This window comes from Panthera tigris, chromosome D4, assembly GCF_018350195.1.
Source record: "Panthera tigris isolate Pti1 chromosome D4, P.tigris_Pti1_mat1.1, whole genome shotgun sequence".
Taxonomy (NCBI): domain Eukaryota; kingdom Metazoa; phylum Chordata; class Mammalia; order Carnivora; family Felidae; genus Panthera; species Panthera tigris.
In genome coordinates, this window is record NC_056672.1 from 59,425,839 (window position 1) to 59,451,866 (window position 26,028).

The 26,028-nt window shown below is 49.3% G+C and overlaps 1 protein-coding gene across 1 annotated transcript in view; it reads left to right on the forward strand.

Moving 5' to 3' along the window:
• Positions 1 to 26,028, forward strand: part of CCDC180 (coiled-coil domain containing 180) — a 60,348-nt gene that overhangs the window by 1,552 nt on the left and 32,768 nt on the right. The window contains exons 4-20 of the mRNA XM_042964736.1: positions 489 to 679; positions 3,347 to 3,435; positions 4,451 to 4,554; positions 5,639 to 5,767; positions 5,865 to 5,975; positions 6,099 to 6,194; positions 8,542 to 8,705; positions 10,052 to 10,171; positions 13,475 to 13,554; positions 16,086 to 16,174; positions 17,747 to 17,869; positions 19,000 to 19,173; positions 20,029 to 20,144; positions 21,347 to 21,473; positions 22,756 to 22,795; positions 22,923 to 23,419; positions 24,669 to 24,898. Coding sequence (XP_042820670.1) covers positions 489 to 679; positions 3,347 to 3,435; positions 4,451 to 4,554; positions 5,639 to 5,767; positions 5,865 to 5,975; positions 6,099 to 6,194; positions 8,542 to 8,705; positions 10,052 to 10,171; positions 13,475 to 13,554; positions 16,086 to 16,174; positions 17,747 to 17,869; positions 19,000 to 19,173; positions 20,029 to 20,144; positions 21,347 to 21,473; positions 22,756 to 22,795; positions 22,923 to 23,419; positions 24,669 to 24,898 — 2,480 coding nt within the window. The remainder of the gene's footprint in view (positions 1 to 488; positions 680 to 3,346; positions 3,436 to 4,450; positions 4,555 to 5,638; positions 5,768 to 5,864; positions 5,976 to 6,098; positions 6,195 to 8,541; positions 8,706 to 10,051; positions 10,172 to 13,474; positions 13,555 to 16,085; positions 16,175 to 17,746; positions 17,870 to 18,999; positions 19,174 to 20,028; positions 20,145 to 21,346; positions 21,474 to 22,755; positions 22,796 to 22,922; positions 23,420 to 24,668; positions 24,899 to 26,028) is intronic.

Below are 26,028 nucleotides of genomic sequence, written 5' to 3' on the forward strand. Positions count from 1 at the left end.
GGTCATTTTTCTATGAGTTTAAAATTTTGAGATCACACTGTATAGTTTGGGTTATAATTTTTTTAAGTTGTGCTTTTAATTAAGATGTTTTATGGTATATCATATCATAAACATTTCCCTATGTCATAAATAGTCCTTTGTAAGTCTCATTCTTAATAAATGCCTAGCATTACACTGGAGGGACATAAGAAGTTTACTCGACCAGTCCCCTGCTATTGGACAGCCCCATTTTTCTAATTCCTTGTGATTATAAAAGATGCTAGGATAAGCATCTTGGTCCTCACTAAATTTCTTAAGAGATACCCTTCTAGATGGCTGAATGTCTTCTGGGGGGTACTTGCATGGAATGTACCCGAGGGTTGAAGGCCTCCCTGCAAAGTGCCTTCCTGCTGGCAAGTTCTCACGTGTCCTTCTAAGACTGCAGAGTGAGCCCTGGGTGCTGAGGAGTCTGCAGTTCCGACCCCCCACCGGATCTTTTGTGCATTCAGGTGCAGCTGGTCCGCTCTCTGGCAGCCACCAGGAAGCGCGCTGTGGAGAGTTCCATGACCCCAAAGAATGGCAGGAAGCCCTTGATGAAGAAGATGGATATTCCTGAAGGGGAGATGATGTGTCCTCGGCAGCGGAAGTGGGCTCACAGCCTACCCAATGACTGGGTCACGGAAAATCCTGTTCTCTACAGGTGGGTCCTGTGGTCCACACTGTACCTCCCCACCCGGGGGGGTGTGCCAGAGTCTTTAGAAACTCAGAAAGCCCTCACACAAGATGAGTGCCATTTAGGAATGAAGTCCCAGTATCTCCTCTGAGAGAGAGAGGTAATAACACCTACTTTGCTCCACTGTTTGCTTCTCCCTCTCTTCCTCTTCCTCCCCTCTCAGTAATTATTGATTGAGTGCCTAGGACCAGGTACTGGGTCTGGGGATCCCACTTTCCTGGAACTTGAGGCCTTGATAATAAATAAATAGGCAAGTCCCCCTAAAGGTGGGAAGGCTCTGACCCAGAGGACAGTGGTAGCACAGGGCTCAGGAAAGCCCCTGAGGAGGGGCCTCAGCGGAGACCAGAGGATGAGGGCATAGATGCATGGGGCAAGGCGCGGAGGCAGGGAGGGTTTGGTCCACTCTGGAAGGCTGAAGAAGTTAGTGGGCCTGGGGGGGAGAGGCGGTAGATGAGGCTGGGATAGGCTTGCAGACCACAGTCGGGATTTTGAACTACTGAAGTCAGCAGCTGATTTGCCTTTTTAAGGCCTTTTGGCTGTTGTGTGCAGAATGTAGGGAGTGGCAAGAAGAGACCGGGAGGCCAGGGAGGAGGCTGCTGCTGTCCCTCTAAGCCTGGTGGGGCTACAAGAGGGAGAGTAGGGTATTTCAGGTGTATTTTAGAGGCAGAACCCCTCAGACTAGGTGGTGGATTGGAGGGAGGAGAGGGCTCCCAAGAGCCCGAGGTCTGTACCACGAGTGCTTGGGTGGACAGAGCAGGCGCCATTCCTTGAGATGGGCGCATATGGTCTAGGAGCAGAGAGATCAGGAGTGAAATTTGAGATTCCTGAGTATGCCATTTCAACTCCCTGAGCTCAGACTCCTCCAGCAGGGAGAAAGGAAAGAAAAGGAAAAGGAGGGCAATATCTTCCTCACCGGGGAGCTTGGGGCACCTGGAGCTGATCTTCCCTTTGCTCTTCAAGCTCTGAGCAAGCCGCAGTCCCCTCTGGGACTTGGCAGGGGAAGTCGGTCTTTCTCTACCTGTCTTTGTTTTCTCTTTCACCTGCTTTGGGGCAGAGATGACCTGAACTTTGACTCTTCCCAGAGAAATCTCCCCTGAGGCTTCTGACCCTCAGCACCCTTAACTACCTACTGATGGGCAAACCCACTGGCCACCAAGCCCAGACTGGAGGTCGGTGTTCTCTAGCCCATGTGCCTGATGCCCAGTGTGGGGATTGAAGCACAGACATCTGGGGCCTGTTGATGCTGCCCCTGGCTGTGACTTTGGCTCCCACAAGGGTCTAAGTCCCCTCTCAGCTGACTTGCGAGTTACCTATCACTCCTAAGGGTCCCCCCTTCCCCAGAGTTTAGCCTAAGGTCACCCGTTATCCCAATAACCATATAGCATCCATCAGGAGCTCTTAGCATCCACAGGACAGCGTTTTAGGAAAGACATTTTCCATAGAGGGTGCTGGCATTGTGCTGTGCTAGCTTCCCGAGACAAAGTCAGCTCTGCCCTGGACGTAGATCTAGACAACAACTTCCTGTGGCCTGTGACAGGGAGAAAGATGTGTTTGTAACCTGCCAGGCTCTGCCACCCTCAAAATGACTGGGGTCACTAACTCAGCATTGGCGTCTCTCTGAAGTCCCTTGTTCCCTTCTTGAAAGTTCAGCCAGCCAAAGCCAGTGAACCTGTGTGTTCATTCACCCAGGGCAGGGCCTCTGGGTGAGCAGAAGAGGAGCCCAAGGTAGGGATAGATCAGCACTAGTGTAGACCCAAGTCCTCGGGTCAAGTGCCCGAGGAGCCAGAGCCATTAGCTCAGTAGTCAGAGCACCCAGGTTCCCAAAGAGCCACCTTAGTCCACGGGCACCTGATTGACAAGACTGAAAGACCCACCTCTGGAGGGTCAGTCTAGACCCTGCAGTCTTCCTTGCTGGTAGGTGTGCAGTGAGGATTGGATGAGAAATGACTAGAAAGCGCTGCACATGTGGAGGCCTGGAGGAATGGCAGGTGTCATTGAGACCTGTTGCATTTCTGTGGTGCTTGTCCTATGGACAGTGCGTTCAGAGATTTTTATTCCAAAGCTAAGGTCATTCTCACTCACCCTGGTCCTCCCTGCTGAGATAGCTTGTTCTGGGGTCTCAGCTTTCTCCTCCCACACCTAAACCCCAAAGACCATGGACCTTGGCATGACACATGTGGGTCAGGGAGTCTCAGCTGTGCTTTGTATAATCACTTCTCTAAGCGCCCTCCCCTCATCCCTGTCAAGGGGGTTATTGTGACTGCCTCATAGGATGATGAGTTGCTGAAGGAGCAAATCCTGAATACTCAGCACTGGCCTGCCTTTCCCAGGCTGATCATGCCCTACTGTTCTCAGTTTCCCCATGTGGAAATGGTTCTTGCCTACTACCCACGCTTGGTTTGCAGCCAGAACAGAAGCAGACCCTGATTTCTTGTCTAGGGACCATGGTGCCTACTGGTGGCAGATACCCAGGCAGCGTCTGTTGGGAGTCTGGCATAGCCTCTGGGCTCTCTGGAATGGGGTGGACCTTATCACCAATGTGTGAGGTCTCTCTGAAGACTCCCTTCTGTGCCAGAGCTGCCCTGGGGTAGGGGAGGGGGCTGGGAGTTATTGTTTCCTCTACTTGTGCCTCAGGGAAAAGGAAATAATCAAGAAGAAAAAAGCTGAAGAAAGTGAGAGCATCATTGAAGCCAGAGAGGTCCGGGGCCTCATGGACACCATAGGTGAGTCTCTGTTCAGCTATGAGGGCAGGGCTGGCTTTCTCCCCTTGGCTCCTCCCTTGAGCCTACTCCTCTGGACCTTCTCCTCAGTGCAGGGAGCTGGGGAGGGAGCAGGGGGCTCTGCGCAGTCAGAATTTACCGATGAAAGTCAGCTGGTAAAGGATATTCCTTGCTTTATTGCAATTTCACAAGAGCATTTCAATCTGCATTGTCTTCCTTCATACTATAGAGGAAGGTTCTTTTCCTTTACGATCAAAAAAAAAAATGATACATACTCACCATAAGTAATCTCTGCACCCAACATGGGGTTTGAACTTACAACCCTGAGATTGGGAGTCACATGTGCTATCTACCACTGAGCCAGTCAGGCTCACTGTGGAAAAGCAAAGGAAGGAGATAAACAGAAAGGAAAAACTCTCCCTTCATGATAGCACTGCTTCTCTTCCCAAGAATGTTCCCCACCATGAAATCACATGGTGTCCAGATTCAGGGGACCGCAGAGCACAAGACGGGAATGCAGACTCTAGAGCAGATGGCTCATGTCCAAACCCCTGCTCAGCCACTGCTGTGTTTTTTCTTTAACCCCCATGCCTGAGTGTCCTCACTTGTAAAATGGGGCTGAAAAAATAGAACCTGCCTCTTGGCCTCTTCAGGAGTGGTAATTGAGTTAGAACGATGCCTGGTGTATAATAAGTGCTATATAAGTGTTGGTTATTCTTCTTTGTATATGTATTTGCTTCTATTAACTTAAAAAAAAAACATAAATGGTCCCATTCTGTACCTACCATTTGGAAACTTTTTCTGGCATTTAACTGTGTATGTGAGACTTCATTCCTTATAGCACTTACAGATCACCTTTGTTTTTTCTCTTTTTCCTTAAGCCTCTGACACTGTGACCTGGTTTGGGGGTCCATCTCCTGAACCAAGGCACTTTCTGCCTTGCTGCCTTTTCCTGGGAGCCCTCCCCTTGCTTTGGAGCTCTGAGGGCAGCCTCCTCACCTCTGTTGTTCTCCCCCAGTTCCAGAGAGGATCCGCACAACCACCCTGGACAGAGACTCCAAGAGGCAGGGCTACGAGAGTGCTCTGGGGAGTTTTAAGGAGGAGATTGCTCAGATTGGGATGGTAAGACTCCTCCCTCTCTCCCCTTCTGTTCTGGGGCCATTCTCAAGGCAGGCTTGTCACTGCACCCACCCTCCCTTCCCGCCCAGCTCAGAGGCCCTGAGTGGCTCACCAGTGGTGTAGATGAAATCAGAGTAGCCAGCTTGAGTGGCTCATGATGAGTGCTCGTTATGAGCACAGCTCTCTAAGTCGGGTACCACTGTTACTCCCACTTTACAGTTTAGGCTCACAAAGTCTTGCCTGATTTGGCACATAAGGGGCCAGCTGGGAACTGGACTCCAGGGCTGATGCCAAAGCCCAGCCCATGATCTCCCTATGCAGTCCTACTAATGAGGGCCCAAAGGGCCTGGCCCTCTGGCTTCCCACCCCTCATGCTATCTGGCCTTTTGGTACCACCCTCACTTGGCTCTCTGTTCCTCTCCAGAGACATTCCATCTCTAACCACCCTGGTCCCCAGAATATTCCCTAAATGAGGCCCTTCTTTGCCCTTCTTCTCTGAGCCCTGGACTGCAGTCACCATTCTCTCCCCATGTCTTCTCTGACTTCTGTCATTCCCTTGGATTCATGCAGCTGGCTCTGTACCCAAAGCACCAAGAAGCTCCCCCAGCCAGTCATTGCTTTACTCATCTTTCCCAACTGTATATGAGCCCTACTTTTGTCCGTGACTCTGTGGCTTTGGTCATACAACATAACTGAGCCTCAATTTCCTTATCTGAAGTAAACTTGGAATCCTTTCACTGGCCACTTCTTTAATGGATGTTTGTTGAGCCCCAACCATGGGCCACGCCTGATGTCAGTACCTACTTCACAGGCTGTGGTGAGGACCAAGTGAGTCTGAGGACAAGGGCTTAGCCTAGAGCAGAGTGTCCAGCACATGGCACATGCCCAGATAAATGGTGCCTGCCCTTGTGCTCTGGCTGTGAATAGTAAATCCTAGCTCCTTAGGTCTAGGTAATGATTATTAGTTTTGAGGCAGGACCACAGCTAGCACTTTCCCACCACAGGGCAGAGAATTGGGGGAAGGGACGGGCTCCCCCTGCCCTGGTGGTGTTGAGACCACAGGCATTGCCCTACTGGCCTGTTGTAGGAAATGGAACCTCTCATCTTAGAGCCAGGAGCACTTCTTTTAAAAAAGCTGGCGGCGTCTGATGAGGAAATCGACCAACTCTTCAAAAAGGTGGAAAGTGACATCAACCTCGAAGACTACACCATCCAAGTAGGGCTTCCCTGTGGCTGGGCTTGCCCCACCGGGGTCCCACTCCTTCCCTCCCTGCCATCTGTCCTCCCGGCCTGACCCCAGCTTCTTGGTATAGACCCTGATGGAGCTGTGGGATCAGGTGGCTGAGAAGTTCCAGTTCCAGAAGCAGGGGATTAAGGAGCTGGATGAGACACTGACCTCGACCGAGTTCTCTCGGGCAGATAAAGTGAGTTGGCCTGAGAATGGGCTCTTGGTGATTTTCACCTGTGGGGTTTGTGAGGCATCGTCTCTTTGCTTGCAGGTCTCCAGGAAAAGAAAGTCATTAACAATGACACCTTGTTGTTTCTAGCTCAGAAGCGTGTTGAAGAAATATGTGGAAATCATAGAGAAAACTTCCTATCTCATGCAGCCCGACGTGTACACGCTGATAAATAAGGAAGCCATGGTGAGTGGTTTTCATGTGCAGGGGATCAACCCACAGAAGGGGCGGGACCTGAGGATGCCCCAGAACCTGGTGTCTCAGGACCGATGGGTTTCTCATGTGTCACATTTCCAACTAACTCGGGTTAGTCGCTTGGGTTCAGAACCAGAGTTTTTATTAAGTATTTTCAGTAGAAGTCTCTCTAAAGTGCATGTCCTACATCCCTGCTGTCTTAATCCCGATTACCTAACACAGCAGCACTGGTTTCATCACTGACGGTTTTACGAGCACCTACTGGGCCGTGTCTCAGCCACCATGTGCAATGCAATAGGTGCTGGATGGTGGAGCTGTCCTGGTCTCATAGTGGTTTGTGCCCTCACAGGTGACCCCAGCCTGCTCCGTTTGTTTTCCTAGTGGTGCTTGTCTGCCTTCTTGTTGGCCATCAGCGTCTAGTGCTGAACCAGGCCTGTCTCCGGTCTCTGTCCCCACTGCTTCCCTGTCCATACCCCACCCTCGCCCAGCTGCTTTCTTTGGGTGTAGAAAACAAGAAATTCAAGGTTGTTCATAATATTTCCAAAGTCAGAGTTAAGCCTGACTCCTCTGCCATGTGAAAAGACACTATGTACGGACGTTTGTGTGTGTATGTATTTTCTTCAAATATAATTAACATGCAGTGTTATATTAGTTTCAGGTGCACAGTACAGCGATTCAACAATTCTGTGCATTACTCGGTGCTCATCATGACAAGTGTACCCTTAATCCCTTTCACCTGTTTCACCCATCCCCCCACCCCCCTCCCCTCTGGCAACCATCAGTTGTCTGCAGTTAAGAGTCTGGTTTTTTGTTTGTCTCTTTTTTTTCTTTGTTTGTCTCTTAAATTCAACAGATGAGTGAAATCATACGATATTTGTCTTTCTTTGTCTGACTTATTTCACTTCGCGTTATACCCTCTAGGCCCATCCATGTTGTTGCTTCCTTTGGCAACTCAGAAGCACATTTTGCTTGCATGGGCTTCTAGGGCCTGAGCAGAAAGCCGGGTTTGCGGAGGCCTCCCGGCAATACACGGGGTGAAAGGAACCCAGCACTCAGAATCACAGATGGGCTCCTGTTCGGGTCCACATCTTGGAGTCCTGGATGAAGCACAGACAGGGAGTGAGCACAGACCTCCCTCTCCACTGCCCAGACACACAAGCTCCCAAACTAACTCCGCTCCTGCACTTGGAACTCCCTGCCCATAAAACAGGGGTAACGATACTTAAACAAGTACCTGTTGGGGGGAGGGGGTGACAAAAGAGGTCTCAGCAGTAGCCACTGTCATTTGAAAGAAACAAGAGTTCCTAACTTTTATCCATTTGATCCCTTAGGTGGGGTCAGAGCAGTATCCCGGGGATGTTTCAATGTCTGACGTCCATATGCGTATTTTACTCATTACAACAACAGGCACTTGCTACTTACTCTATGTGCATTTATCTCATTTAATTTCACAGAATCCCTGTGCTGCCAATAACATTATCTTCGCCTTATGGCTGAAGAATTGGAGGTTTAGGAAATACCTGCCAGTCCCCCTCTCCCCCCACCACCAGCTAGGAAGTAGAGCCAGCAATAAACCTCAGGTTCCAGTGAAAATTGTTACTGGAATGTCTACCCGCTGAGCTTGGCAGGTTCCCACCCTTGCTCCAGGGCGGTGCCCCGAGAGCTTTGGGGAATTCTGGAGACATTCGGCTGTTCCACTCCCTGGGGGCATGGGAGAGACTGCTCTCATTGAGGGGGGCAGGCTACTAAAAGCAGAACAGTACCACACCATGAAGAATTGTCCCCACTGCCATGCCAAGGATGCCCGGTGAGGATCACTGGGAGGACTGCAGAAGAATGTTCTAGCCCTGGTCTCATTTGGTAATTGGGTCTTCGTTCTCATCACAACCATAGGTGACTGACTGGTCCCTGATGGCATGAGCACTCTGCTTTTGGAACAAATTCATTTAAAGAAAAGGAAAGAAAACAGCTAAACACTAAGAACCCACTGGAGTACGTATCTCCAGTGAGCTAAAATCAGCTTCTTTAACAATCTGATACGGTCTTGGGGCTGGGTTGAAGGCACATGCTTAAGTCAAGGTTCATAGGTGAGTCTTCAGGAAAGACCCCTGTCACAGTCCACGGCTGTTCAGCCCCAGGCAACTTCCGTGAGTGCCCAGTGACCCCTCAGTGCCCCTCAGATGCTGCCACTGCCCTACTCAGCCCCGCTGGGCCCCAGGCCCTCTGCCGGCACCTCACCTGGCCCCTCTGCAGCCTCCCCCTGTCCATCTCCAACTGAACCTTGTTCTGACCTTGGAGAGCCCCCACCTCATGTAGAGCCTGCCCACCTGTACCACAGGTCATAAACCAGGCCCTCCTGGGCAACCGGAGGGCCATCGCCCAGCTGTTTGTCAACCTGATGGAGGCCACGCTGCAGCAGGAGCTCGAGGCCCATCACCGCTGGCAGGGCCTGGTGGACACCTGGAAGGCTCTCAAGAAGCAGGCCCTGGTGCAGAGTTTCAGGTCCGTGTCCGCCCACACTTCCCACAGCCTCCCCCCAGCCCACCTGGAAGGCCGGCCCAGCAAGCCGGTGGTCCTCACCCTCCTTTCTGTCCTCGCTCCAAAACACTCCTGTTCTTCTGGGGGTAAAAATATGTGCTCTTTTCCTTTTTAAAAGTTAAAGTAGATAAAAGTATAAAAAAGAAATTAAAAATCATTACTAATTTCTCACCACAGTGAGAAGCACAGCTGATATTTTGGTGTATTTCTTCCCAGGCTTCTTTAGACCCATACTGTATATGTCACTTTCTGTCTTATTTTCTTCATAAATGTTATCGCATAAGCATTTTCTGAATTATCACAGTACAAATTGTTTGAAAACACCCGTCTGATTATCTGCCCAATTTCCATTCGACTGTTACTCAGAACCCTGTGTTACTGGGCCAAGACAAATGGTGGTCCCTCAGGCTTTGGTCCCCATGGGAGCAGGGGTGAAGAGAGGGCTCATCTCCCTGCTTCCTCTGCCAGGTGGCACTTCTGTTAATACCGACACAAGGATCCTGCAGCTTTTGGCCAACAAACAAGGCTTTCTTTTGCTTGTCAGGTCAAGATATTTGAGGATGCCAAAGAATGTCTGTCTGTCTGTGCTGTGGGTCTGGGGATGGGAGGCCATCTGTACACCTAGATTTCCAGATGGAGAACACCAGAGTCTGACACCCCGGGTGAAAGAAAAGCGTACTGAGACCTGGCTCCACCTGTACTTTCCCTGTGACCTTGATCAAGCACTTGAACATTTCGGAGCCTTTCTCTCCTTATGCAGACAGGCGTGATGATGCTCCAGTGACAGGGTTTCAGTGATGATCAGCAAGGTGCTCTATGGAAAGTGACTGGTCTGGGTCTGGGCCTGGAAGTTACAAATGTCAGTAATCATCCACAGTGATGGCAGGAGCTGGCATTTACTGGGCAGTTCCCGTGAGTCAGGCATGGTGCTAGGGGCTTTGCTTGCAATATCTCACTGGGTCCTGCTGTGGAAGGTATTCTCATTAGCTCCGTTACAGAAGAGGAAACAGATTCAGAGGAAGGGACTGACTTGCCCAAGGTCACAGAGCTGGCAGGCCACAGTCGGGACCCACACCCGGATCTGTGCCCAGTGGTCACATGCTCTTAACTCCAGAGTCTCGCTGGTGGCCCCCTGGCTCTTCGATCCCCCCTCTCATCATTGCCCCAGAGGCCTACAATGGGGAGGGAGGGGCTGAAGTGGTGTAAGGGTGCTTAGATTGTGAATGTTCTTACCATGGGCCTCATCCCCTCTTTCCCACCCCCCCACCCTGCTCCTCCTCTCCATGGTGCCAACGTGTCTGGACACCCAGTGAGTTCATGGCCAGTGAGAGGATCCGGGCTCCTCCAGACGTGAAGAAGGAGATAGAGAGCATGCTGAAGAACCAGAAAGCCCTGCAGCAAAAGCGGCTGGAGCATCTCTGCACCATCTGGTACACTGAGAGGGGTCCCTGGGGATGGGTGCCTTTGGGGGTTCATGGGGGAGGCAGTCACAGTCCTCAGCCTTGACCCTTCTCTTGGGGCATCCTCCAGGCCTGGCCATCTCCTTGTTCTCTGGTCCTGCGCTGGCTGGCTGGGCCTTTGTTCTGGGGCATTCCAGCCCCAGTGGTGACAAAGAACATGACACATTTGCTGGGGAAAGAAGTTTAGTGTGACTGTGCCAAGAAACGTGGAAGGAGGCAATGGCAAAGGGGGTGGGGTGTTAGTGGGGGAGGAGGGGCCAGGTTAAGGGGTTGGATTTTTTTCTAAGATCTGGTGGGGAGCAGAGTGTCTCCAACAGCCCTGCGGTTTCGGGGGTGAGTTGGAGGGTCTGAGGCTGAAACCTGGAGGTCAGTGAGGAGGCTGTTGCCATCAGACAGGGAACCTGTTAGAGGCTGTGGATGTGTAGAGGCCCACTCAGTTCTGATCCTTAATAAGCTGTTTGGTGAGGGGCACAGTGAATGTTCTAGACCTTGGAAGCCCACTATGTGGGGGTCCTATAGCATCCACCCTCAGTAAAGGGATGGAGCCTGTGTGGTTCTGCAAGTGGAGACACTTCACATGCTGGGAAATGCTCCTCCTTTTCCTATGAAACTTGGGCCCTCCTACCCCTAACCCTGGTAACCCTGGGTTACCCTCTTGTCTCCCCATCACAGAACCTAAGTTCTCCTAAGTATCAGTGACAATTAGAACCTCACACAGTCTCCTCCAGGGCAGACACATTTTCGTGCAGGTGTAAAATTAACAAGGTGAATAAAAATATCAACATAAAGTAAATAGCTTTTCTTGTTTCCTGTAACTCTATACTAATTTAAATTTTTTTAAGTTTATTTGTTTATTAGAGACAGAGAGACAGAGAGGACGAGCAGGGGAGGGGCAGAGGGAGAGAGAAAGAATCCCAAGCAGGCTGAGCACCATCATTACAAAGACCGATGCAGGGCTCGAACTCACGAACCGTGAGATCATGACCTGAGCCTAAACCAAGTCGGACGCTTAACCTACTGAGCCACCAGGTGCCCCACTCTATATTTATTTCTGACTCTGAGTCCCTGAACTGGGCAAACCTCAGTTTTTCTTGGGGTCCTGTCCATGGAGGGGAACTGTGAAACCCCATCCAATGCAAGCCTGGTGATAGAGTCTGTTCCTCTATATTTGATCCACCCACATGCCTGAGGGCAACTGCTGCCCTTTCCAGACAGCTGGATGCGAGAATCTTGAGGAGGCTACCCTGAGCCCGAATGTCCTCATACCCAGGCAGTGTTTCCCTCCGGGGACCTGGGTCTTGGCAGCTGCCCCCACAGTCTTCCACCAGGAAGCAGGACCCAGGCTGCCACTGCCAGGCACCTGCCATCCTCTCTGTCCACCCCTGCCTCCAGCCCCCTTCTGTTGGGTGAGGAGAGAACCCTGGTCCTCAGCTCTCAGCTGCCAGCCCATCTCCCCCTGCAGGGCTCTCGGCCCACTCCAGCTCAGGCTTCCATCATCAGTGCTCTAGGCTCTCCCCAGAACTTAGTCTTTGAGAACAAAGTCCAGAAAGATTTCTAGGCTGCTGTCTTTTCTGCACCACCATATCTCTGACAGACTGTGAACATGGCGCTGGCTGGCTACCTGCCTGAATGGAAGGGAGAGACAGGGCCAAAGACACAGAGAAAAATGTATTCCCTGGTGCTTCTGGACACCACTGGGAAACACTATAAAATGGCAGCATCTGCAGGCAGAGCATGGAGCTGGTGTGTGACTCAACCTGACCTGAGGAAGTTGGAGGCTACTCTATGAAATCAGAGGCAAGGGTGTGCAGATACGCGACCCAGCAGCTCCTTCACAGGGAGTATAGAAAGGGGTGAAGACACGACACAATTTGTGTCTGGAGGTGTATACTACAAACACAGGCTGGAACGTACAACTTAAAGTTGCAAAGCCTTGATCATCTTTCCACACCGTTAAACACCACCCAAAATTTAGTGGCTTAAAACAACCAGAATTTCTTGTTTCTCGCTGTTCTGCGGGCTGTTTCCCACAGGGTGTTCCTCCTGGTCTGCGCTGGCTTGGCTGGGCCTGGATGGTCTAGAGTGGCCTCGCTCCTGCATCTGGAGCCTAGGCTGGGGCAGCTGAGGTTCTTTCCACTTGCTCTCTCAGTCTCCAGGAGGCTAATCCCAGCTGGGAGGCCTGGTGGTGGTGGCAGAGTCTGCCTGTAACAGGAGAGGGCAAGGCAAATACCCAAGCCTTTCCAACTCTGCCTCCACTTGTTTGCTAATGTCTCATTGGCCAAAGCAAATCACGGGGCCAAGCCCAGCCCCAGGGGTGGAGAAATAGACTGATGGGAGGAGCTAATGATATTGTCCATCTTTCAATCTGCCACACTATTTCTTTTTCTTTGAGAGAGCGAAGGCAAGCAAGCCAGAGGGGAGGGGCAGGCAGGGGGTTTTGGGGGGTAGGGCAGAGAGGAAGAGAGAGAGAATCTCAAACAGGCTCTGCACCATCAGTGCAGAGCCCCAGTGCAGGGCTAGATCTCACCCTTCCTGAGATCATGACCTGAGCAGAAATCAAGAGTTGGAAGCTTAACTGAGTGAGCCTCCCAGGTGTCCCTACCACAGTATTTTTAAAAATATATTTATTTATTCTGGGGAGAGCACAAGTGGGGGAGGGGCAGAGAGAGGGGGACAGAGGATCCCAAGCAGCCTCTGCTCTGGCAGACAGGTTAACAGCACAGAGCCTGATGTGGGGCTCAGACTCATAAACCCTGAGATCATGACCTGAGCTGAAGTTGGCCGCTCAACTGACTGAGCCACCCAGGAGCCCCCCTGCAACACTATTTTTAATGACTTCAGAAGAGAATTCACTGTACTTTACTTAGATCCCTATTGTTGGATATGAAATTTATTTATGATTTTTTTGAGTGCTTATAAACAGTACTGTTAAGCAACTCTCTTAATGCATAAAGTTTGTATGCATTTCATATCGTTATCTCGGATTCTATTCCTAGACGTAGACTTCCTTTCTTTGTCAAGTGATGTGAATTGTCTGGTTTTTTTCCCATTAGGAAAATTCAATTTGATTTTCTAAATAACAGACTTGTTGATATTAAAAAAGACCTTTTATGAGTGATATTTTTTGGCATCAGGAATCCCCAGCACATCATTTGTTTCTTCAGTATTTATATAGATACTACTCTGGGGCTACATTCCTTGAAGATGCTACCAATTCTGGTAAGTGAACATTTTACCTAAGCATGGCTTACTTGTCATATCTTCCTTCCCCAGTGACCTTCTGCCCCCCAATTACAGCAAAGCTCAGCTGACTGAATGGCATTCTTCTCTCAACTCCCTAAATAAGCACCTCGGTGAGTGAAGTTTGTGGGATTCCACTCGGGTCTCTTCAGAACTCTGTTCAAGTAGTAGCCAATCATTTCTGTGAGAGTCTATCATGAATTCAGGGGTGAGGGCAAGTCCCCCTGGAGGAAGGAGGGAATGTGGGTGGAAGAGTGAACTCTGGGAGTTCATGTAGGATCTCTGAAACCTTGCTTGGTGGAGTCCTCTTCCTCCCTCCCACAGCTTCCTGGTCACTGCACAGCTGGCAGCCACACCAGCCACACACTCTGACCCCTGAACCTTGACCCCAGCAAGGAGTCAGAGCAATGGCTCCAATGACCTCCTGTGAGGACAGCTTGGGGGTCAGATCCTAAGCATGTGAGATGCCAAACATGTGTTCTTGTAGTCAGAGAGATGTGGGTTTTACCCCCAGCTCTGTGTTGTCCCAGCTCTGTGACCCTGGGGGAGTCATGGTGTCTCTTGGCTTAAACTGCTCCTGTATAATATAGGGATCTCAAGAGGAATAATAAAGGTACCTACCTTGTGGAGTTGATATGAGAATTACAGCCTACAGTCCAGTTGTAGTTCAATGCCTGGCTTACATGGAGAGTGTTCAATAATAAATGGTAATATTTAAAAATGTTCTGTATCAAAGGCCCTCAAACTCCTAGCCATGGGTCCCTGCTTGTCTACAAATAAGTTTCACTGGAGCACAGCTGATCTCCTTTGCTTATATATTGTGTCTGGCCACTTCTGCTCTACAATAGCAGAAACAAGTAGTTGCAACACAAACGTTATGGCTGGCAAAGCCGGCAATATCTACTATCTACCTCTTTATAGAAAAAGTTTGTCAAGCCTTGATTTAGAAGATATATGATATTTCCGTCTCCTTTGGGGCTGACAGCAACTGGTAAGGTCAGTGGTGTCGTTGTCCCCCTGTGATAGAGAAGGACTCAGAGAGGTGAAGGATCCCGCCCACAGTCACACAGCTGATGAAGTGTCACACCTGCACTTGACCTGGGTACTTTGGTTAATAGTACCCACCATTGCTCCCAGGGCTCTCAGGTTTAGAATTGCAAAGGTAGGGGCGCCTGGGTGGCTCAGTCGGTTGAGCGTCCGACTTTGGCTCAGGTCATGATCTCACAGTCTGTGGGTTTGAGCCCCACATCAGGCTCTGTGCTGACAGCTCAGAGCCTGGAGCCTGCTTTGGATTCTGTGTCTCCCTTTCTCTCTGCCCCTCCCCTGCTCACGCTCTGTCTCTCTCTGTCTCAAAAATAAATAAAAACATTAAAAAAAAAAAAAAAGAATTGCAAAGATATACTTACAATGCCGAGGGTAAATGTCCCAAGACCCTAGATGATAGCAATGGCTGCCATTTATCAGGCACCTCCTACAGATGGACATGGTGCTGGGCCCTGATAACCAACAGGGTGGATCACCCCTTGGGTGTTTCCAGTCCAGAGCAGAATCAGACCACGCAGGCTGTTACAGCAGAGCAGACAGGTGACCAGCGTATTTCTGGGGTCACAGCTTGGTTAAGGGTCATATGAGATCTTGCCAAGGAAGTGATCATCCGGTCAAGAACTGCAAGGCAAGTTAGAGTCAGCCAAGCCCAGGGCTGGGGAGAGCTTTCCAGGAAGGAAGAATAGCACACATGAGAAGGCTCAGGGGCAAGACAGAGCTGGGGCTTTGGGGGAAAGGAGAACATGGCAGGTGAGGCGGGAACATGCCAAGGGGCCAGACTGTGCTGGCCACGTGACCTTGTGGGGGAGGCTGGGCTTCGTCCTGAGGGAGTGGGAACCCAGGGCAGAGTTCTGAGCTGGAGACGATGAGGTCAGAGCGGGAAGAGGTCAGCGCGGTACAGAAGTGTGGAAGCACAGATCAGGGTGAGGATGTGCCGGCCTAGGAAGCTGCCCTGGGGATGGAGGAACCAGCTTCAGAGCCTCTCCTCACAGTTCCACTGCATGTCTGCCCTCCCTGGGGTCCTAAATCTATCCCCAGCTTCCCTCTGCCCCATCCTCTTCCTCAGCCCTTGTCAAAGACCAGTCACCGCAGCATCTTTGTGCTGTCTTTCAGTTTCTAGAACTGCCAGGAACGTTAAACATCAGCTGCTTATCTTCTATACCAAGAGTTGTGCTGAGTTGATTGTAAAGTGGGAAGCAGTAGAAGCGTAGGAGAGAAAATCAATCAGTCAGCATCTGAGTGTTCTGCTAGTCCGTTCACTTAAGGAATTAACCACAGACACGATCTGTAAACTCTGATTAGTTTACACCCTTGTTTTATGATTTGGTACAGCCATCTGAAAAGGGTTTTATTAGCCTTGAAATGGAGTCAAGAATGAGGGTTAGAATGGATTCAAAGCAGATAAAGACAACTCATTTGAGGTCCTTATCTTGGGCTGTCTGGGACTTTGTAAGGAAGGAGATTCCAGCCTCTGGGCCAATGATCTCACCTCAGTTATCTTCGCTAAAGGGAGACACTGCCTCCCTTGCAAAGGGGAAACTCTAATCTCCCCTCTTCCCTCTGGAAGAGCAGCTGACATGTTTTGTTTCTGCCCATGGAGATGCCTACCACATGGGCTGCGTGATGCAGATCCGCCTGCAGTACGAGAAGACCTGGCAGGAGTGCCTGGCCCGCGTGCAGGAATGCAAGGTGGGTGCCCTTCCTGGCCCGCCCCTGCCCCTCTCCAGCCTGGATCCCCTGCTTTTCCTCCTCGCGTGCCCCAGGCCCTCAATGGCCTCTGGGCATCCCCCTTCCCGGACCCCCCACCCCCAGTTATTCCCACCCATCGCTCAAGGTATAGCCCGGCATGACCTCCTGCAGGAAGACTTCCCTGACCCCACGGATGAAGTTGTACACTCTCTGATCATGTCAGACTTCAACCTTGACCATCTATACCACTTACAGCACTTGACATTATTTATTCAGTGGAGGTCGTATGGGGGGGAGGTTATTTCCAGGGCTTCACTTTTTATAAGTAGTGCCACCACTGCTGTCACACCCAGTCCTTCGGTCCACCGCCTGCCTCTGTTACCAGGTGAGACAGTGAGTTCACTCACAAACCGCTTCGATTACAATGCCTGGTTTTCTGGGGTGCAGGGAGATGTTTTGTCGATATGCCCCCTCCCTGCATCCTGGCTCCAACAAGTTCCTGCTATTTCACCCCTCATGAGTCTGTAGAGCTTTTGTTCTGCCACCAAGACTCGGAGGTGAGCAGAATTCACAGGGGGCAGAGTGCTTTACAGTGCCGTGTGGGGCCGGTGCTGCATCCCTGTGGGCTGACACTCGCGTTGAATCCTACAAGCTCCTGCAGGGTGGGTGTCCCCGGCCCTATCTGGCGATGAGAAGACCAAGTTTGCAAAGGGCCCAAGGGCTGCCCATTTGCTCTGTGGCCTTCGGGGCAGCCACATGCCTCTCAGTCAGCTTTATCAGGGCGCCAAACCTCAGAAGTAAAGCCTGGAGGGAGAGAAGGGAGGAAAACCATTGCCCTAGGAGAACCTTCCCAGGACCATGACCCTGACAGCCTCCTCCCATCCCCCTGCTGCCTGGGACCTCCCAGGAGCCCAGTGGCCCTTAGTCCTGGGTGCTGACCCTTGTGCCCATCCTCCCTTCCTTTGTCGGGCACAGCAGGGGATAAGCTGAAGTCAGCACACACCCCAGGAGCGTATTAGACTTGACAGAGGAAGGGCACTTGGTTACTCCTATTCAGCAGCATCGGAAGTATACAACTATGGACAAGTTTTCATTTTGGGGGAGATTGGTTTATAGTAGATTCTGTGCAAAAAACAAGGCTTTATTAATATGAAGAGCCTGCTTGCCAGTTGACATAATTCAGTTTTAGGAAATAGGAGCCGGGTCTGACGTGCAGCAACACTGAGGCCTGATTATGCCTGTAGAGTCTATGGTAGGTCGGTTCTGAGTTCAGATCCCGGCCCCACCCCTTGCCAGAAGTGTGGCCTCCAGCAAGTTCCTTCACTTCTCTGAGCCTCGGTTTCCTCATCTGTGAAACGGGGCTAATTGGAACACCTTCAGGGGACTCTGTGAGACAACAGGGACAGCACACAGCACCTGGCCTCGGTGGGCGGACCATAAAGATGGACCATCTCCCCCGCTGTGAGGGTCTCCCCTGAGGGTGGGTGAGAGGCAGCCCTCGGGGAGCAGGGCCAGGCACCGAGGTCAAGCCCCCACTGGTCCTAAGCCAGGCTTGGCCTTGCTCCCCTCCAGAAGCAGCTGCTGGACTGGAAAGCCTTCACTGAGGAGGAGGCAGAGAGCCTGGTGAGCCCATACTTCTTCCAGATGGTGGGAGTGCTCCAGAGCAAGGTGGAAGAGGAGCTGGAGCTCTTGGACGTGCGTAGCTGGGGACCCGCACGGCTGGGGAGCGGGGAGGGGGCGTTACCCGGAGTGCCAGGCTGTGAGAAGACCAGGAGTCCAGGGGCCTTCACCTTTCCTGTCACTAGTGAGTCCATCCCCCTTTTCACAGCCAGCCCCTTTGGTGCTCCAGGCTCATCCTCGACACCCCAGCTGCCCTCTGACACGCGTGCTGCACAGGACTCAGGTAGCGAGTGCTCCTTGGAGCCCCTGCTGAGTCTGGGCACTGAAGGGCCAGGAGCAGTAATAAGCCCCCGCCCCCAAGAGGCTTAGAGTCTGGAGCTGGGTGAGCAAACGTTTTCTGCAAGGACCACATAGTAAATATTTCAGTTCTCTGTGAGCCAGTCAGGTCTCTGTAACAAATTCTCGCTCTGCTGCTGTCACCCAAAAGCAGCCAGGGGCCGTGCAGAAACGAATGGGTGTGGCTGTGTTTCAGTAAAGTTTTATTTATTTGTGGACATTGAAATTTGCATTTCATATAATTTTCACATTAGTAAATATCTTCTTTTGATTTTTTTTTTTTTTTTGCAGCTAAAAAAATGTAAAATCTATGCATAGCTCTCAGGGCCAAACAAAAATAGACCGAAGGCCAAATTCAGTTCACAGGCTAAGTTTGCTGACCCCTGGCCCCAATGAATGCGTAAAATACATTTATAAAATGGGGAGAGGTGAGGATTTAACAGCAAAGTGTGGTGGTTGGCTCAGATGCTGAGAGTCAAGGAACTCCGAAGAAGGAAAGATTCCCAGGCTGAGATGGGTGTGGCCCACCCAAGGGCCCAAGCTGGTGTCTAGGATGGCTTCTTCTTTCTTCTAGGTCTGAAATTTCTCCTTGTTCCCATGAGGGACTTCGGTGGGCATGGGACAGGTCTAGAGATGGGACTTCGGGGTCAGCCAAACTGAAGGCTTGGCTTTGGGCAGACCAGAAGCTGTCCCAGAGGAGGGAGGGCCGTGAGCCAATGTGGGATCCAGGAAGATGACCCTGAAGGATGGTGCCAGGCAGTGACAGCCAGCCCTTGGCAACGTGGGACCTCCACTGGCTGGTGAGGGAGCCCCATGAGAGAGGGCCTTCTCCCCACCCTGGGCCCCTTCTCTGGGTTCTGCCCCTGCAGAAATCCTTCGAGGACCTGGCCAAGCAGACAGAATGTCAGAGCTCGGATCTCCTCAACTACTTCCAAGAGGCCGTGAGGCTGTGGGAGGCACATCAGAGCACGCTGTCCGAGCAGGAGCTGGAGCTGGAGAAGAGGATGGAACAGCAGCGGCAGAAACACATCCTGGAGGAACAGGTGTGGCTCCTGGCACCCAGGGGAGCCCCTGCAGGGAATGAGGAAAGGGCCACACCCAGGTTGTCAACGCCCAGATGACTCTGTTTGGTGGCCTGTAACCTTAGCCAGCATTCGGAGGCAAAGCCAGAAAAAGAAAATGAAAAAAAAAAAAAAATCCCACCATGTATACTTCACATCGTAAATAAAAATTAACCCCAAACTTATCTTAGACTCAAATGTAAAAGCCTCAAGCTAAAAAACCTGCACAGATGGAGAAACCAAGGCTCACCTTGGTCATGGGCCTGGATGGTCATAGAAGAAATCTGTACCTGAGTCAGGTCTGGGCTAGTGATGGGTCCTTGGATCCAAATGTGTTTGTAAGAGAGTGTGCATAAGAGACAGACAGACCAGGGGTGTGGGGCATTTACTTACGGCAGTCACCCTGTGCCCCCAGGAGATGATCTGGGCCCCCACCCCACCTGCCTTCACAAGGTCTAGGGAATGGAGGGGCACACCCAGCATCTGATTTCAAATACAATTGGTGACAGGGAGAGCAAGGAGCAGGCACCATGGGAAGGTGTAGTGGGGGCCTGCCGGGGCCCGGTGGGTGTAAGGGACAGGTGGTCCCTGAGGAGTCCCATCTGAGCTGGATTTCCAGGGATGTAGACAGAGAAGAATATAGGCAGAGAGAAGAGCCTGGAATATTGAAGGTAAATGTGGTGGCACATTTGGTGCCCCTTTTTATAGGAAAAAGTCCTGCATTTGCCCTGGGGTGCCTGCATCTGCAGTGGCAGGGTCTCTGTATGCCACTCACATGCCCTCTCTGAGCTTTGGTAACTCACATCTACTTCTTCCTATTTTGGGGATGACTTCCAGGCCCAGGAAGCCCACCTTGATAAGCTCTTGGACCAACTGAGGCAGCAAAGCCTTGAGGAAACACTGAAGCTTCACCTGGAAAAGGCCAAAGATTTTCTGAAGAATATGAAACACAGGTAGGAAGGCCAGACCCCAAAAGACAGAAGGGGATGGCCTGAAATTCATAATCAAGGTCAGAGGCTACCTGCTTTCGAGTCCAGGGTGTGCTTAGCAAGCTCAAGATGAAAATGTTGCCTCTAGCTTTGGAGAATCTCCTACTGGTCCTTAGCAGGTCTGCTTTCAGCCAACACAGAAGCTTCCAGGGAGAACTTTGATCCGAAATGTTTATGGAGGGCTATTTCAAGGCCATGTGGTTTAATTTTTTTTTCAAAAATTTTTAAGGTTTATTTATTTTTGAGAGAAAGACAAAGACAGAGTGTGAGCAGGGAAGGGACAGAGAGAGAGAGAGACACAGAATACGAAGCAGGCTCCAGGCTCTGAGCTGTCAGCACAGAGCCCGATGCTAGTCTGGAATTCACAAACTGTGAGATCATGACCTGAGCCAAAGTCAGACGCTTAACCGACTGAGCCACCCAGGCACCCCAGGGCCATGTAGTTTAAAAGTCAGGGGATGGGGGACTCATCCCCTGGGATGTCAGGGGTGGCTCAGTCGGTTAAGCATCCGACTTCAACTCAGGTCACGATCTCACGGTCCGTGAGTTCGAGCCCTGTGTTGGGCTCTGTGCTGACCGCTCAGAGCCTGGAGCCTGTTTCAGATTCTGTGTCTCCCTCTCTCTCTGACCCTCCCCCGTTCATGCTCTGTCTCTCTGTCTCAAAATAAATGTTAAAAAAAATTTTTTTTAAAAGTCAGGGGATGGGCCCTCCTACTACCTTTTGAAATTTTAAAACATATGTGTTCTTTGTAAAAGAAAAAAAAAGTTAACCAATACAAACATGTAGAAAATTTCCCCTCATTTCTGCCCACATCTTTCTTTTGTGGACATGTACATTTTTTTATGTGGATATATACACATACAGAGTGTTTTAAAATAAAGTCTAGATCATCCAATGCAAATATATCTATAACTGCAGATATCTTTCTATTTTCTAATATCCATGTAGAATTCTTTAATATGGATGCTTCATAATGGTTTAACCATCTCCCAATTGATTAGCTTTTTAAGATTAGTTCCAATTTCTCAATATTAAAAACAGTTCTCTGTGAATTACCTTAAGTCTTCATGCCTTTATACATCTAATTCTGTAAGGACCATTCACAGATATGAAATTGTGCTGTCAAATGATTGCAGTACTTAGTTCTTGCCTCCCTCCCTCCCAGGTATGAGTGTTTCCACAAGACCCTGACAAAGGAAGTGATGGAGTACCCAGTGCTCACACTGAGAGAACTCAACTCCTACAGCTCCACCCTTAGCCAACATTTCTATGTTCGTGAGATCTTTGAACAGGTATGGACAGGGCTGCAAAAACCCAGCCCCTCACCAAAGAGCAAAGGGGAGAGGATATCTTCTAGCTCTGATCTGCCTTAACTTTGAACACCTTTCTTAACTCCTGCCCAGTGAGAATCTATCAGGAAATCAAGGAGGAAGAAGCTAGAGGCATTTCTAAAAGAGACCATCTCTTGCTTAGATTAAAAGAGGTTGAAGGGCTCTGAATTCAGGCATTCTCTGTCTGGATGTGTTTGTATATCTATTGCAGTCAAATACAGCAGTTACAGAGCATCCAGAGTGGGTATTTCCTGAAGGGCAGGTACACGTCACTAATTTTGATTCAGCTTCAGTTGACTTTAGCACAGTGTCTTGCACATGATTCAGACACAATGAATGCTCCCTGGGTAAATGTATGAATACCTGGAATGTCCTGGTCCAACACTCCTAGAGTTTGTCTTTTTCCCACACACCCAGCCGGAGTCTTGTATGGCCAGACCTGAAAATACTTGTGGTTAACACTGAAACTAGATGAGGCTTTCTCATATATACAGGGTCCCCAGATCCTCAGAGAATCCTTCCTCTCTGGATGGAGCTCTGTTCCACTTGTTAGTAAATGCTTCGTATGGTACCTGGGTTAAGGTGGAGCTCAAGTTATACAAGGGTGGGCTTACCATCTGCACTTTGAGATCAGTCTGGTTGCCTGGGTTAAAGTTTAGGTGCCATTAGGATCTCCGTGTCACAAGGGAGGACACTGAGTCCCGTGGGGCTTAAGGAACTTGGCCAGGGTAACTCAGCTTGAAAGGAGCTGGGATTCAAATCCAGACTGCAAACTCTACAGCCCACACTGTGTCATGTTATCGACATTATCCACAACACAGTACATTCGTGACTTCATTCAGAATTTATAGGGTTAATGAAGGGGTTCCCAGGTCATGTAAATTATGTTCATTCTGTATGTTCACATCCAGCACTGGGAGCAGCAGATTCCTTTCCGCCTGTTTGCATCTCTCAATTTATACTTTCTTGCTCTTTGCCCCAGATCACTACCAAAATGTCAGAATGAGAGTTTATTTATTAACACCTATTGTGTGATAAAAAGATTTGCTAGCCTGCTTGGGATTAAAGAAAACTGATTCCCTGGTTTGGGAATACTCTGATTATCCCAGTGAAATAAGTAATCAAGGCCTGTATCAGATGAAGGGGAGGGATGGGTCCTTTTACTTAAAAGAGATGCCCTTAGAAGTGGCGTTCTGGGAAAGGCAGTGCTGCTCACTCAGTGTCCTGTGTTTTTTCTTTGTAGACCTTGGATGGGGAAGTCATTTTCAAACTCAGGGAACCAGGTAACACTATTATAATTCAAGTCTGATCCTCTCTGACTTCACTCTGTACGTTTGTTGGCCAGCTGGCCCAATCCAGGTGACCTTGGTAACATTTTTTTCCTTGTGCTTTGGGGTTGGTCATCAACAGAAGCACAGGAAAAGCTCTTCCAGGAGAGTATGAGAAAACGGAGGAGCAAACAGAGAGCTAAAGTGGAAATGAGCAGAAGTGAGGACAGTGAAAGCGCAGGAACAAGTTCATCCAGGCTAGCGGAAGAGATGGAAGGAGAAGATCAAGACATCGAGTCTTCCTTAAATGAAGAGATGGCAGCGAGCCAGCAGGAACAATCTGCACTGAGCGACGAGATGGATGAGTCCAGTGAGGAGTCTATTCAGGGGTTAGAAGAAATGCAAGTTAAAAGAGACAGCTCCTTAAAACCATCCCAGAACCAGGAAAATGTGATGGTTCAAGAAGAGGAGACAGAGGAGGAAGAGGAGAAAAAGAAGGAGAAGGAGAAGAGGAGGAAGAAAAAGAAGAAGGAAGAGGAAGAGGAGGAGGAGGAAGAGGAGGAACATGAAGTGGAAGAAAAGCAGGAGGAGGAGGAGGAGGAGGAAAAGGAAGAACATGAGAGTTTATCTATGGATGAGGTAGGCCAACAATGGATTCATTCCTGTGTATGGAGAAAGTGTGCTAGGCTCTCTGTCCATATCCCTAGTACAAGCTGGAGTCCCCAGTGGTGCAGTCTCTGTGGGGATTTACACATGTGTGCACATCTTTTACTTCCACCAACAGGGATCCAATTCTTATCTGATAACAATGCTTTTAAAAATTTACCTTCTTCTCCTAACATCTTACCCTGCAACTTACTCTGAACTCACCCGTGAACTGTATGACTTCCCTTGTCCATTTTTGGTCATCTCTTTCCCGGCTCCTCTTTACAGTACAGACCAACCTAGTCTCTCCATTCCTCCTCTTTTCCCATTCTCTTGTTGTGTAGCACAAAAGATCCGCATCCAAGTCGGCAGATAGAGCTCTCCTTGGAGGGCAGGGAAGTGACCCTCATATTAATAAATCTTGAATGTAACTTGAATGCCATAATTGCAAAATTGAAAAAGACCCTTTTCCTATATTGCTGTGGAGAATTGGCATACTTGTTTTGCAACAGGGATCCCAGATTGAAATGCCCACAGGCATGTAATAGGAAGAGGTCTGGAGACCCAAGTGTAAAGTAGTGACAAGTGATGAGAACTATTATTGTCTTAGTCCCTTGGAGCTTCTATAACAGAATACCATAGACTGGGCAGCTTATAAACAACAAAAATTTATTTCTCACAATTCTAGAGGCTAGGAAGTCAAGATCAGGGTTCTGGCAGATTTGGTGTGCAGTGAGGGCCCACTTCCTGGTTCATAGAGAGCCAGCCATCTTCTCACTGTGTTTCTGTGGAAGGAGCAAGGGAGCATTCCAGGGTCTCTTTTATAAGGGCACTAATCCCATTCATGAGGCCTCTGCCCTCCTGACCTAATCACCTCCAAAAAGCTCACCTCCAAATACCAACACATTGGGGATATGAATTTTGGAGAGCATCCAATATTCAGTCTATGGAAACTAGGCAGTCATTACTCAGCTCCAGACAATAATGCCACGTGGGAATGGAGAGACTCAGAATTGCCAGATTTTCTGATTTTTAAGAGAAATCAGAAATCTAGACTATTTGTAGAATTTCCCATTTTGAAAGCACTATATGGGCAAAAAATAATTATAGGCGGGATTTCACCCACAGATCCATAACCCTGATATCAAGGATATAGTCTGGGTTGGATATCAAGGATATATCCTGGGTTGGGTCCCCAGGTATGTGTGATGATGTCAAGTCTAAAGTCTTGTTTTCTGCATAGGCCGAAGCCCAGGAAGAGCATCTGGGGGAGATCTCCTGTGAAGACATGGAGTCCTTCACAACCTCCAGCGGACACACTTATTTTGTCTTTCTACCCCTGGAACAAGAAGAAGAGAGTTTCAAAAGGCCCACTTCCAACCTTTCTACCATTCTCATCAATGACACTTCCAGTGCCAACCTCCTAGACCAAGTGATAATTCCATCCAGACTAGTTTTAGGAATTAAGAAGCAGTGAGTAGAAACCCTTTATTCTCATTCTCTTGTCCTGTGTTTTATTAACAAGGTGAGGTATTATAACAAAAGATTGGACTAGTTTCAGCTGGAAAAAGAAAATGTGTAGGTAACTGAAGGTAGAGATGAGAAACAAACAAACAAAAATAACAAATTTCCAGTAATTATTTGTAGTTACAGATATCTTCTGTGAGAGTGACCCCCTTCACCTGTCCAATGATGCCTTGCTGGCTTGGGCCTTGTACATAAGAAATAGTGCTTTCTCTGCAAGATATTTCTGGGATTCTAACCTGGCATATGTGTAACCTTAGGGTTTCCCTCCCTCCCTCCCTTTCTTCCTTCCTTCCTTCCTTCCTTCCTTCCTTCCTTCCTTCCTTCCTTTCTTTCTTTTTTTTTGGGGGGGTAATTATATAACTATAGATGCTAGGTATATCAGTATGGTATTTGGCTCTGATTATATGACACATTAATTGCAGACAACTAGAAAATTGAAAAAGTACAAGGAAAAATATAAAAATGACCCATAATTCTACCACTGAGAATTTACCTCCCCTAACTCCCAAGTTTCTGGGAGTGAATTTGGACCAAATGTGGAAATTTACAATTGGCTTTAGGATAGCATTTCCACTGCACTCCTGACTCTGCGATATCATCGCAGGACTTACCAGACAGAGATCACCTGATTAGTCTATCTCCTATGTGTATACATGGGCATGGAGTAGAAGGAGTTAAGTCAGGCTTTTGGAGTCTTCTCTTTCACCTCAGCATCATCTCACCTTGAAAACATCTCTTGACTTGAAACTCATCCTTTCTCCTTCCTCTGCCACAGTCCATTTTCTGTTCTCCCCTTAAAGAAGAAAAGCAAGGATCACCACCAGAGCTAATATGCATTGAGAAGACTTAATACTCTCAATAACTATGACAGGGGTACCATAATTAGCCTATTTTACAGATGAAGAAACTGAAGCTTAGTTAGTAGCTTGGATAAGATCTCTGGGATAGGAAGTGGTTAGATCTAGGATATGAATCTAGACCATGTGATTCCAGAGTTTTGAAAGAAACACTATGCCATCTGGCCTTGCTACTAACCAGAAAAAAAAAAAAATTGGATCACACTGATTGTATTTGCA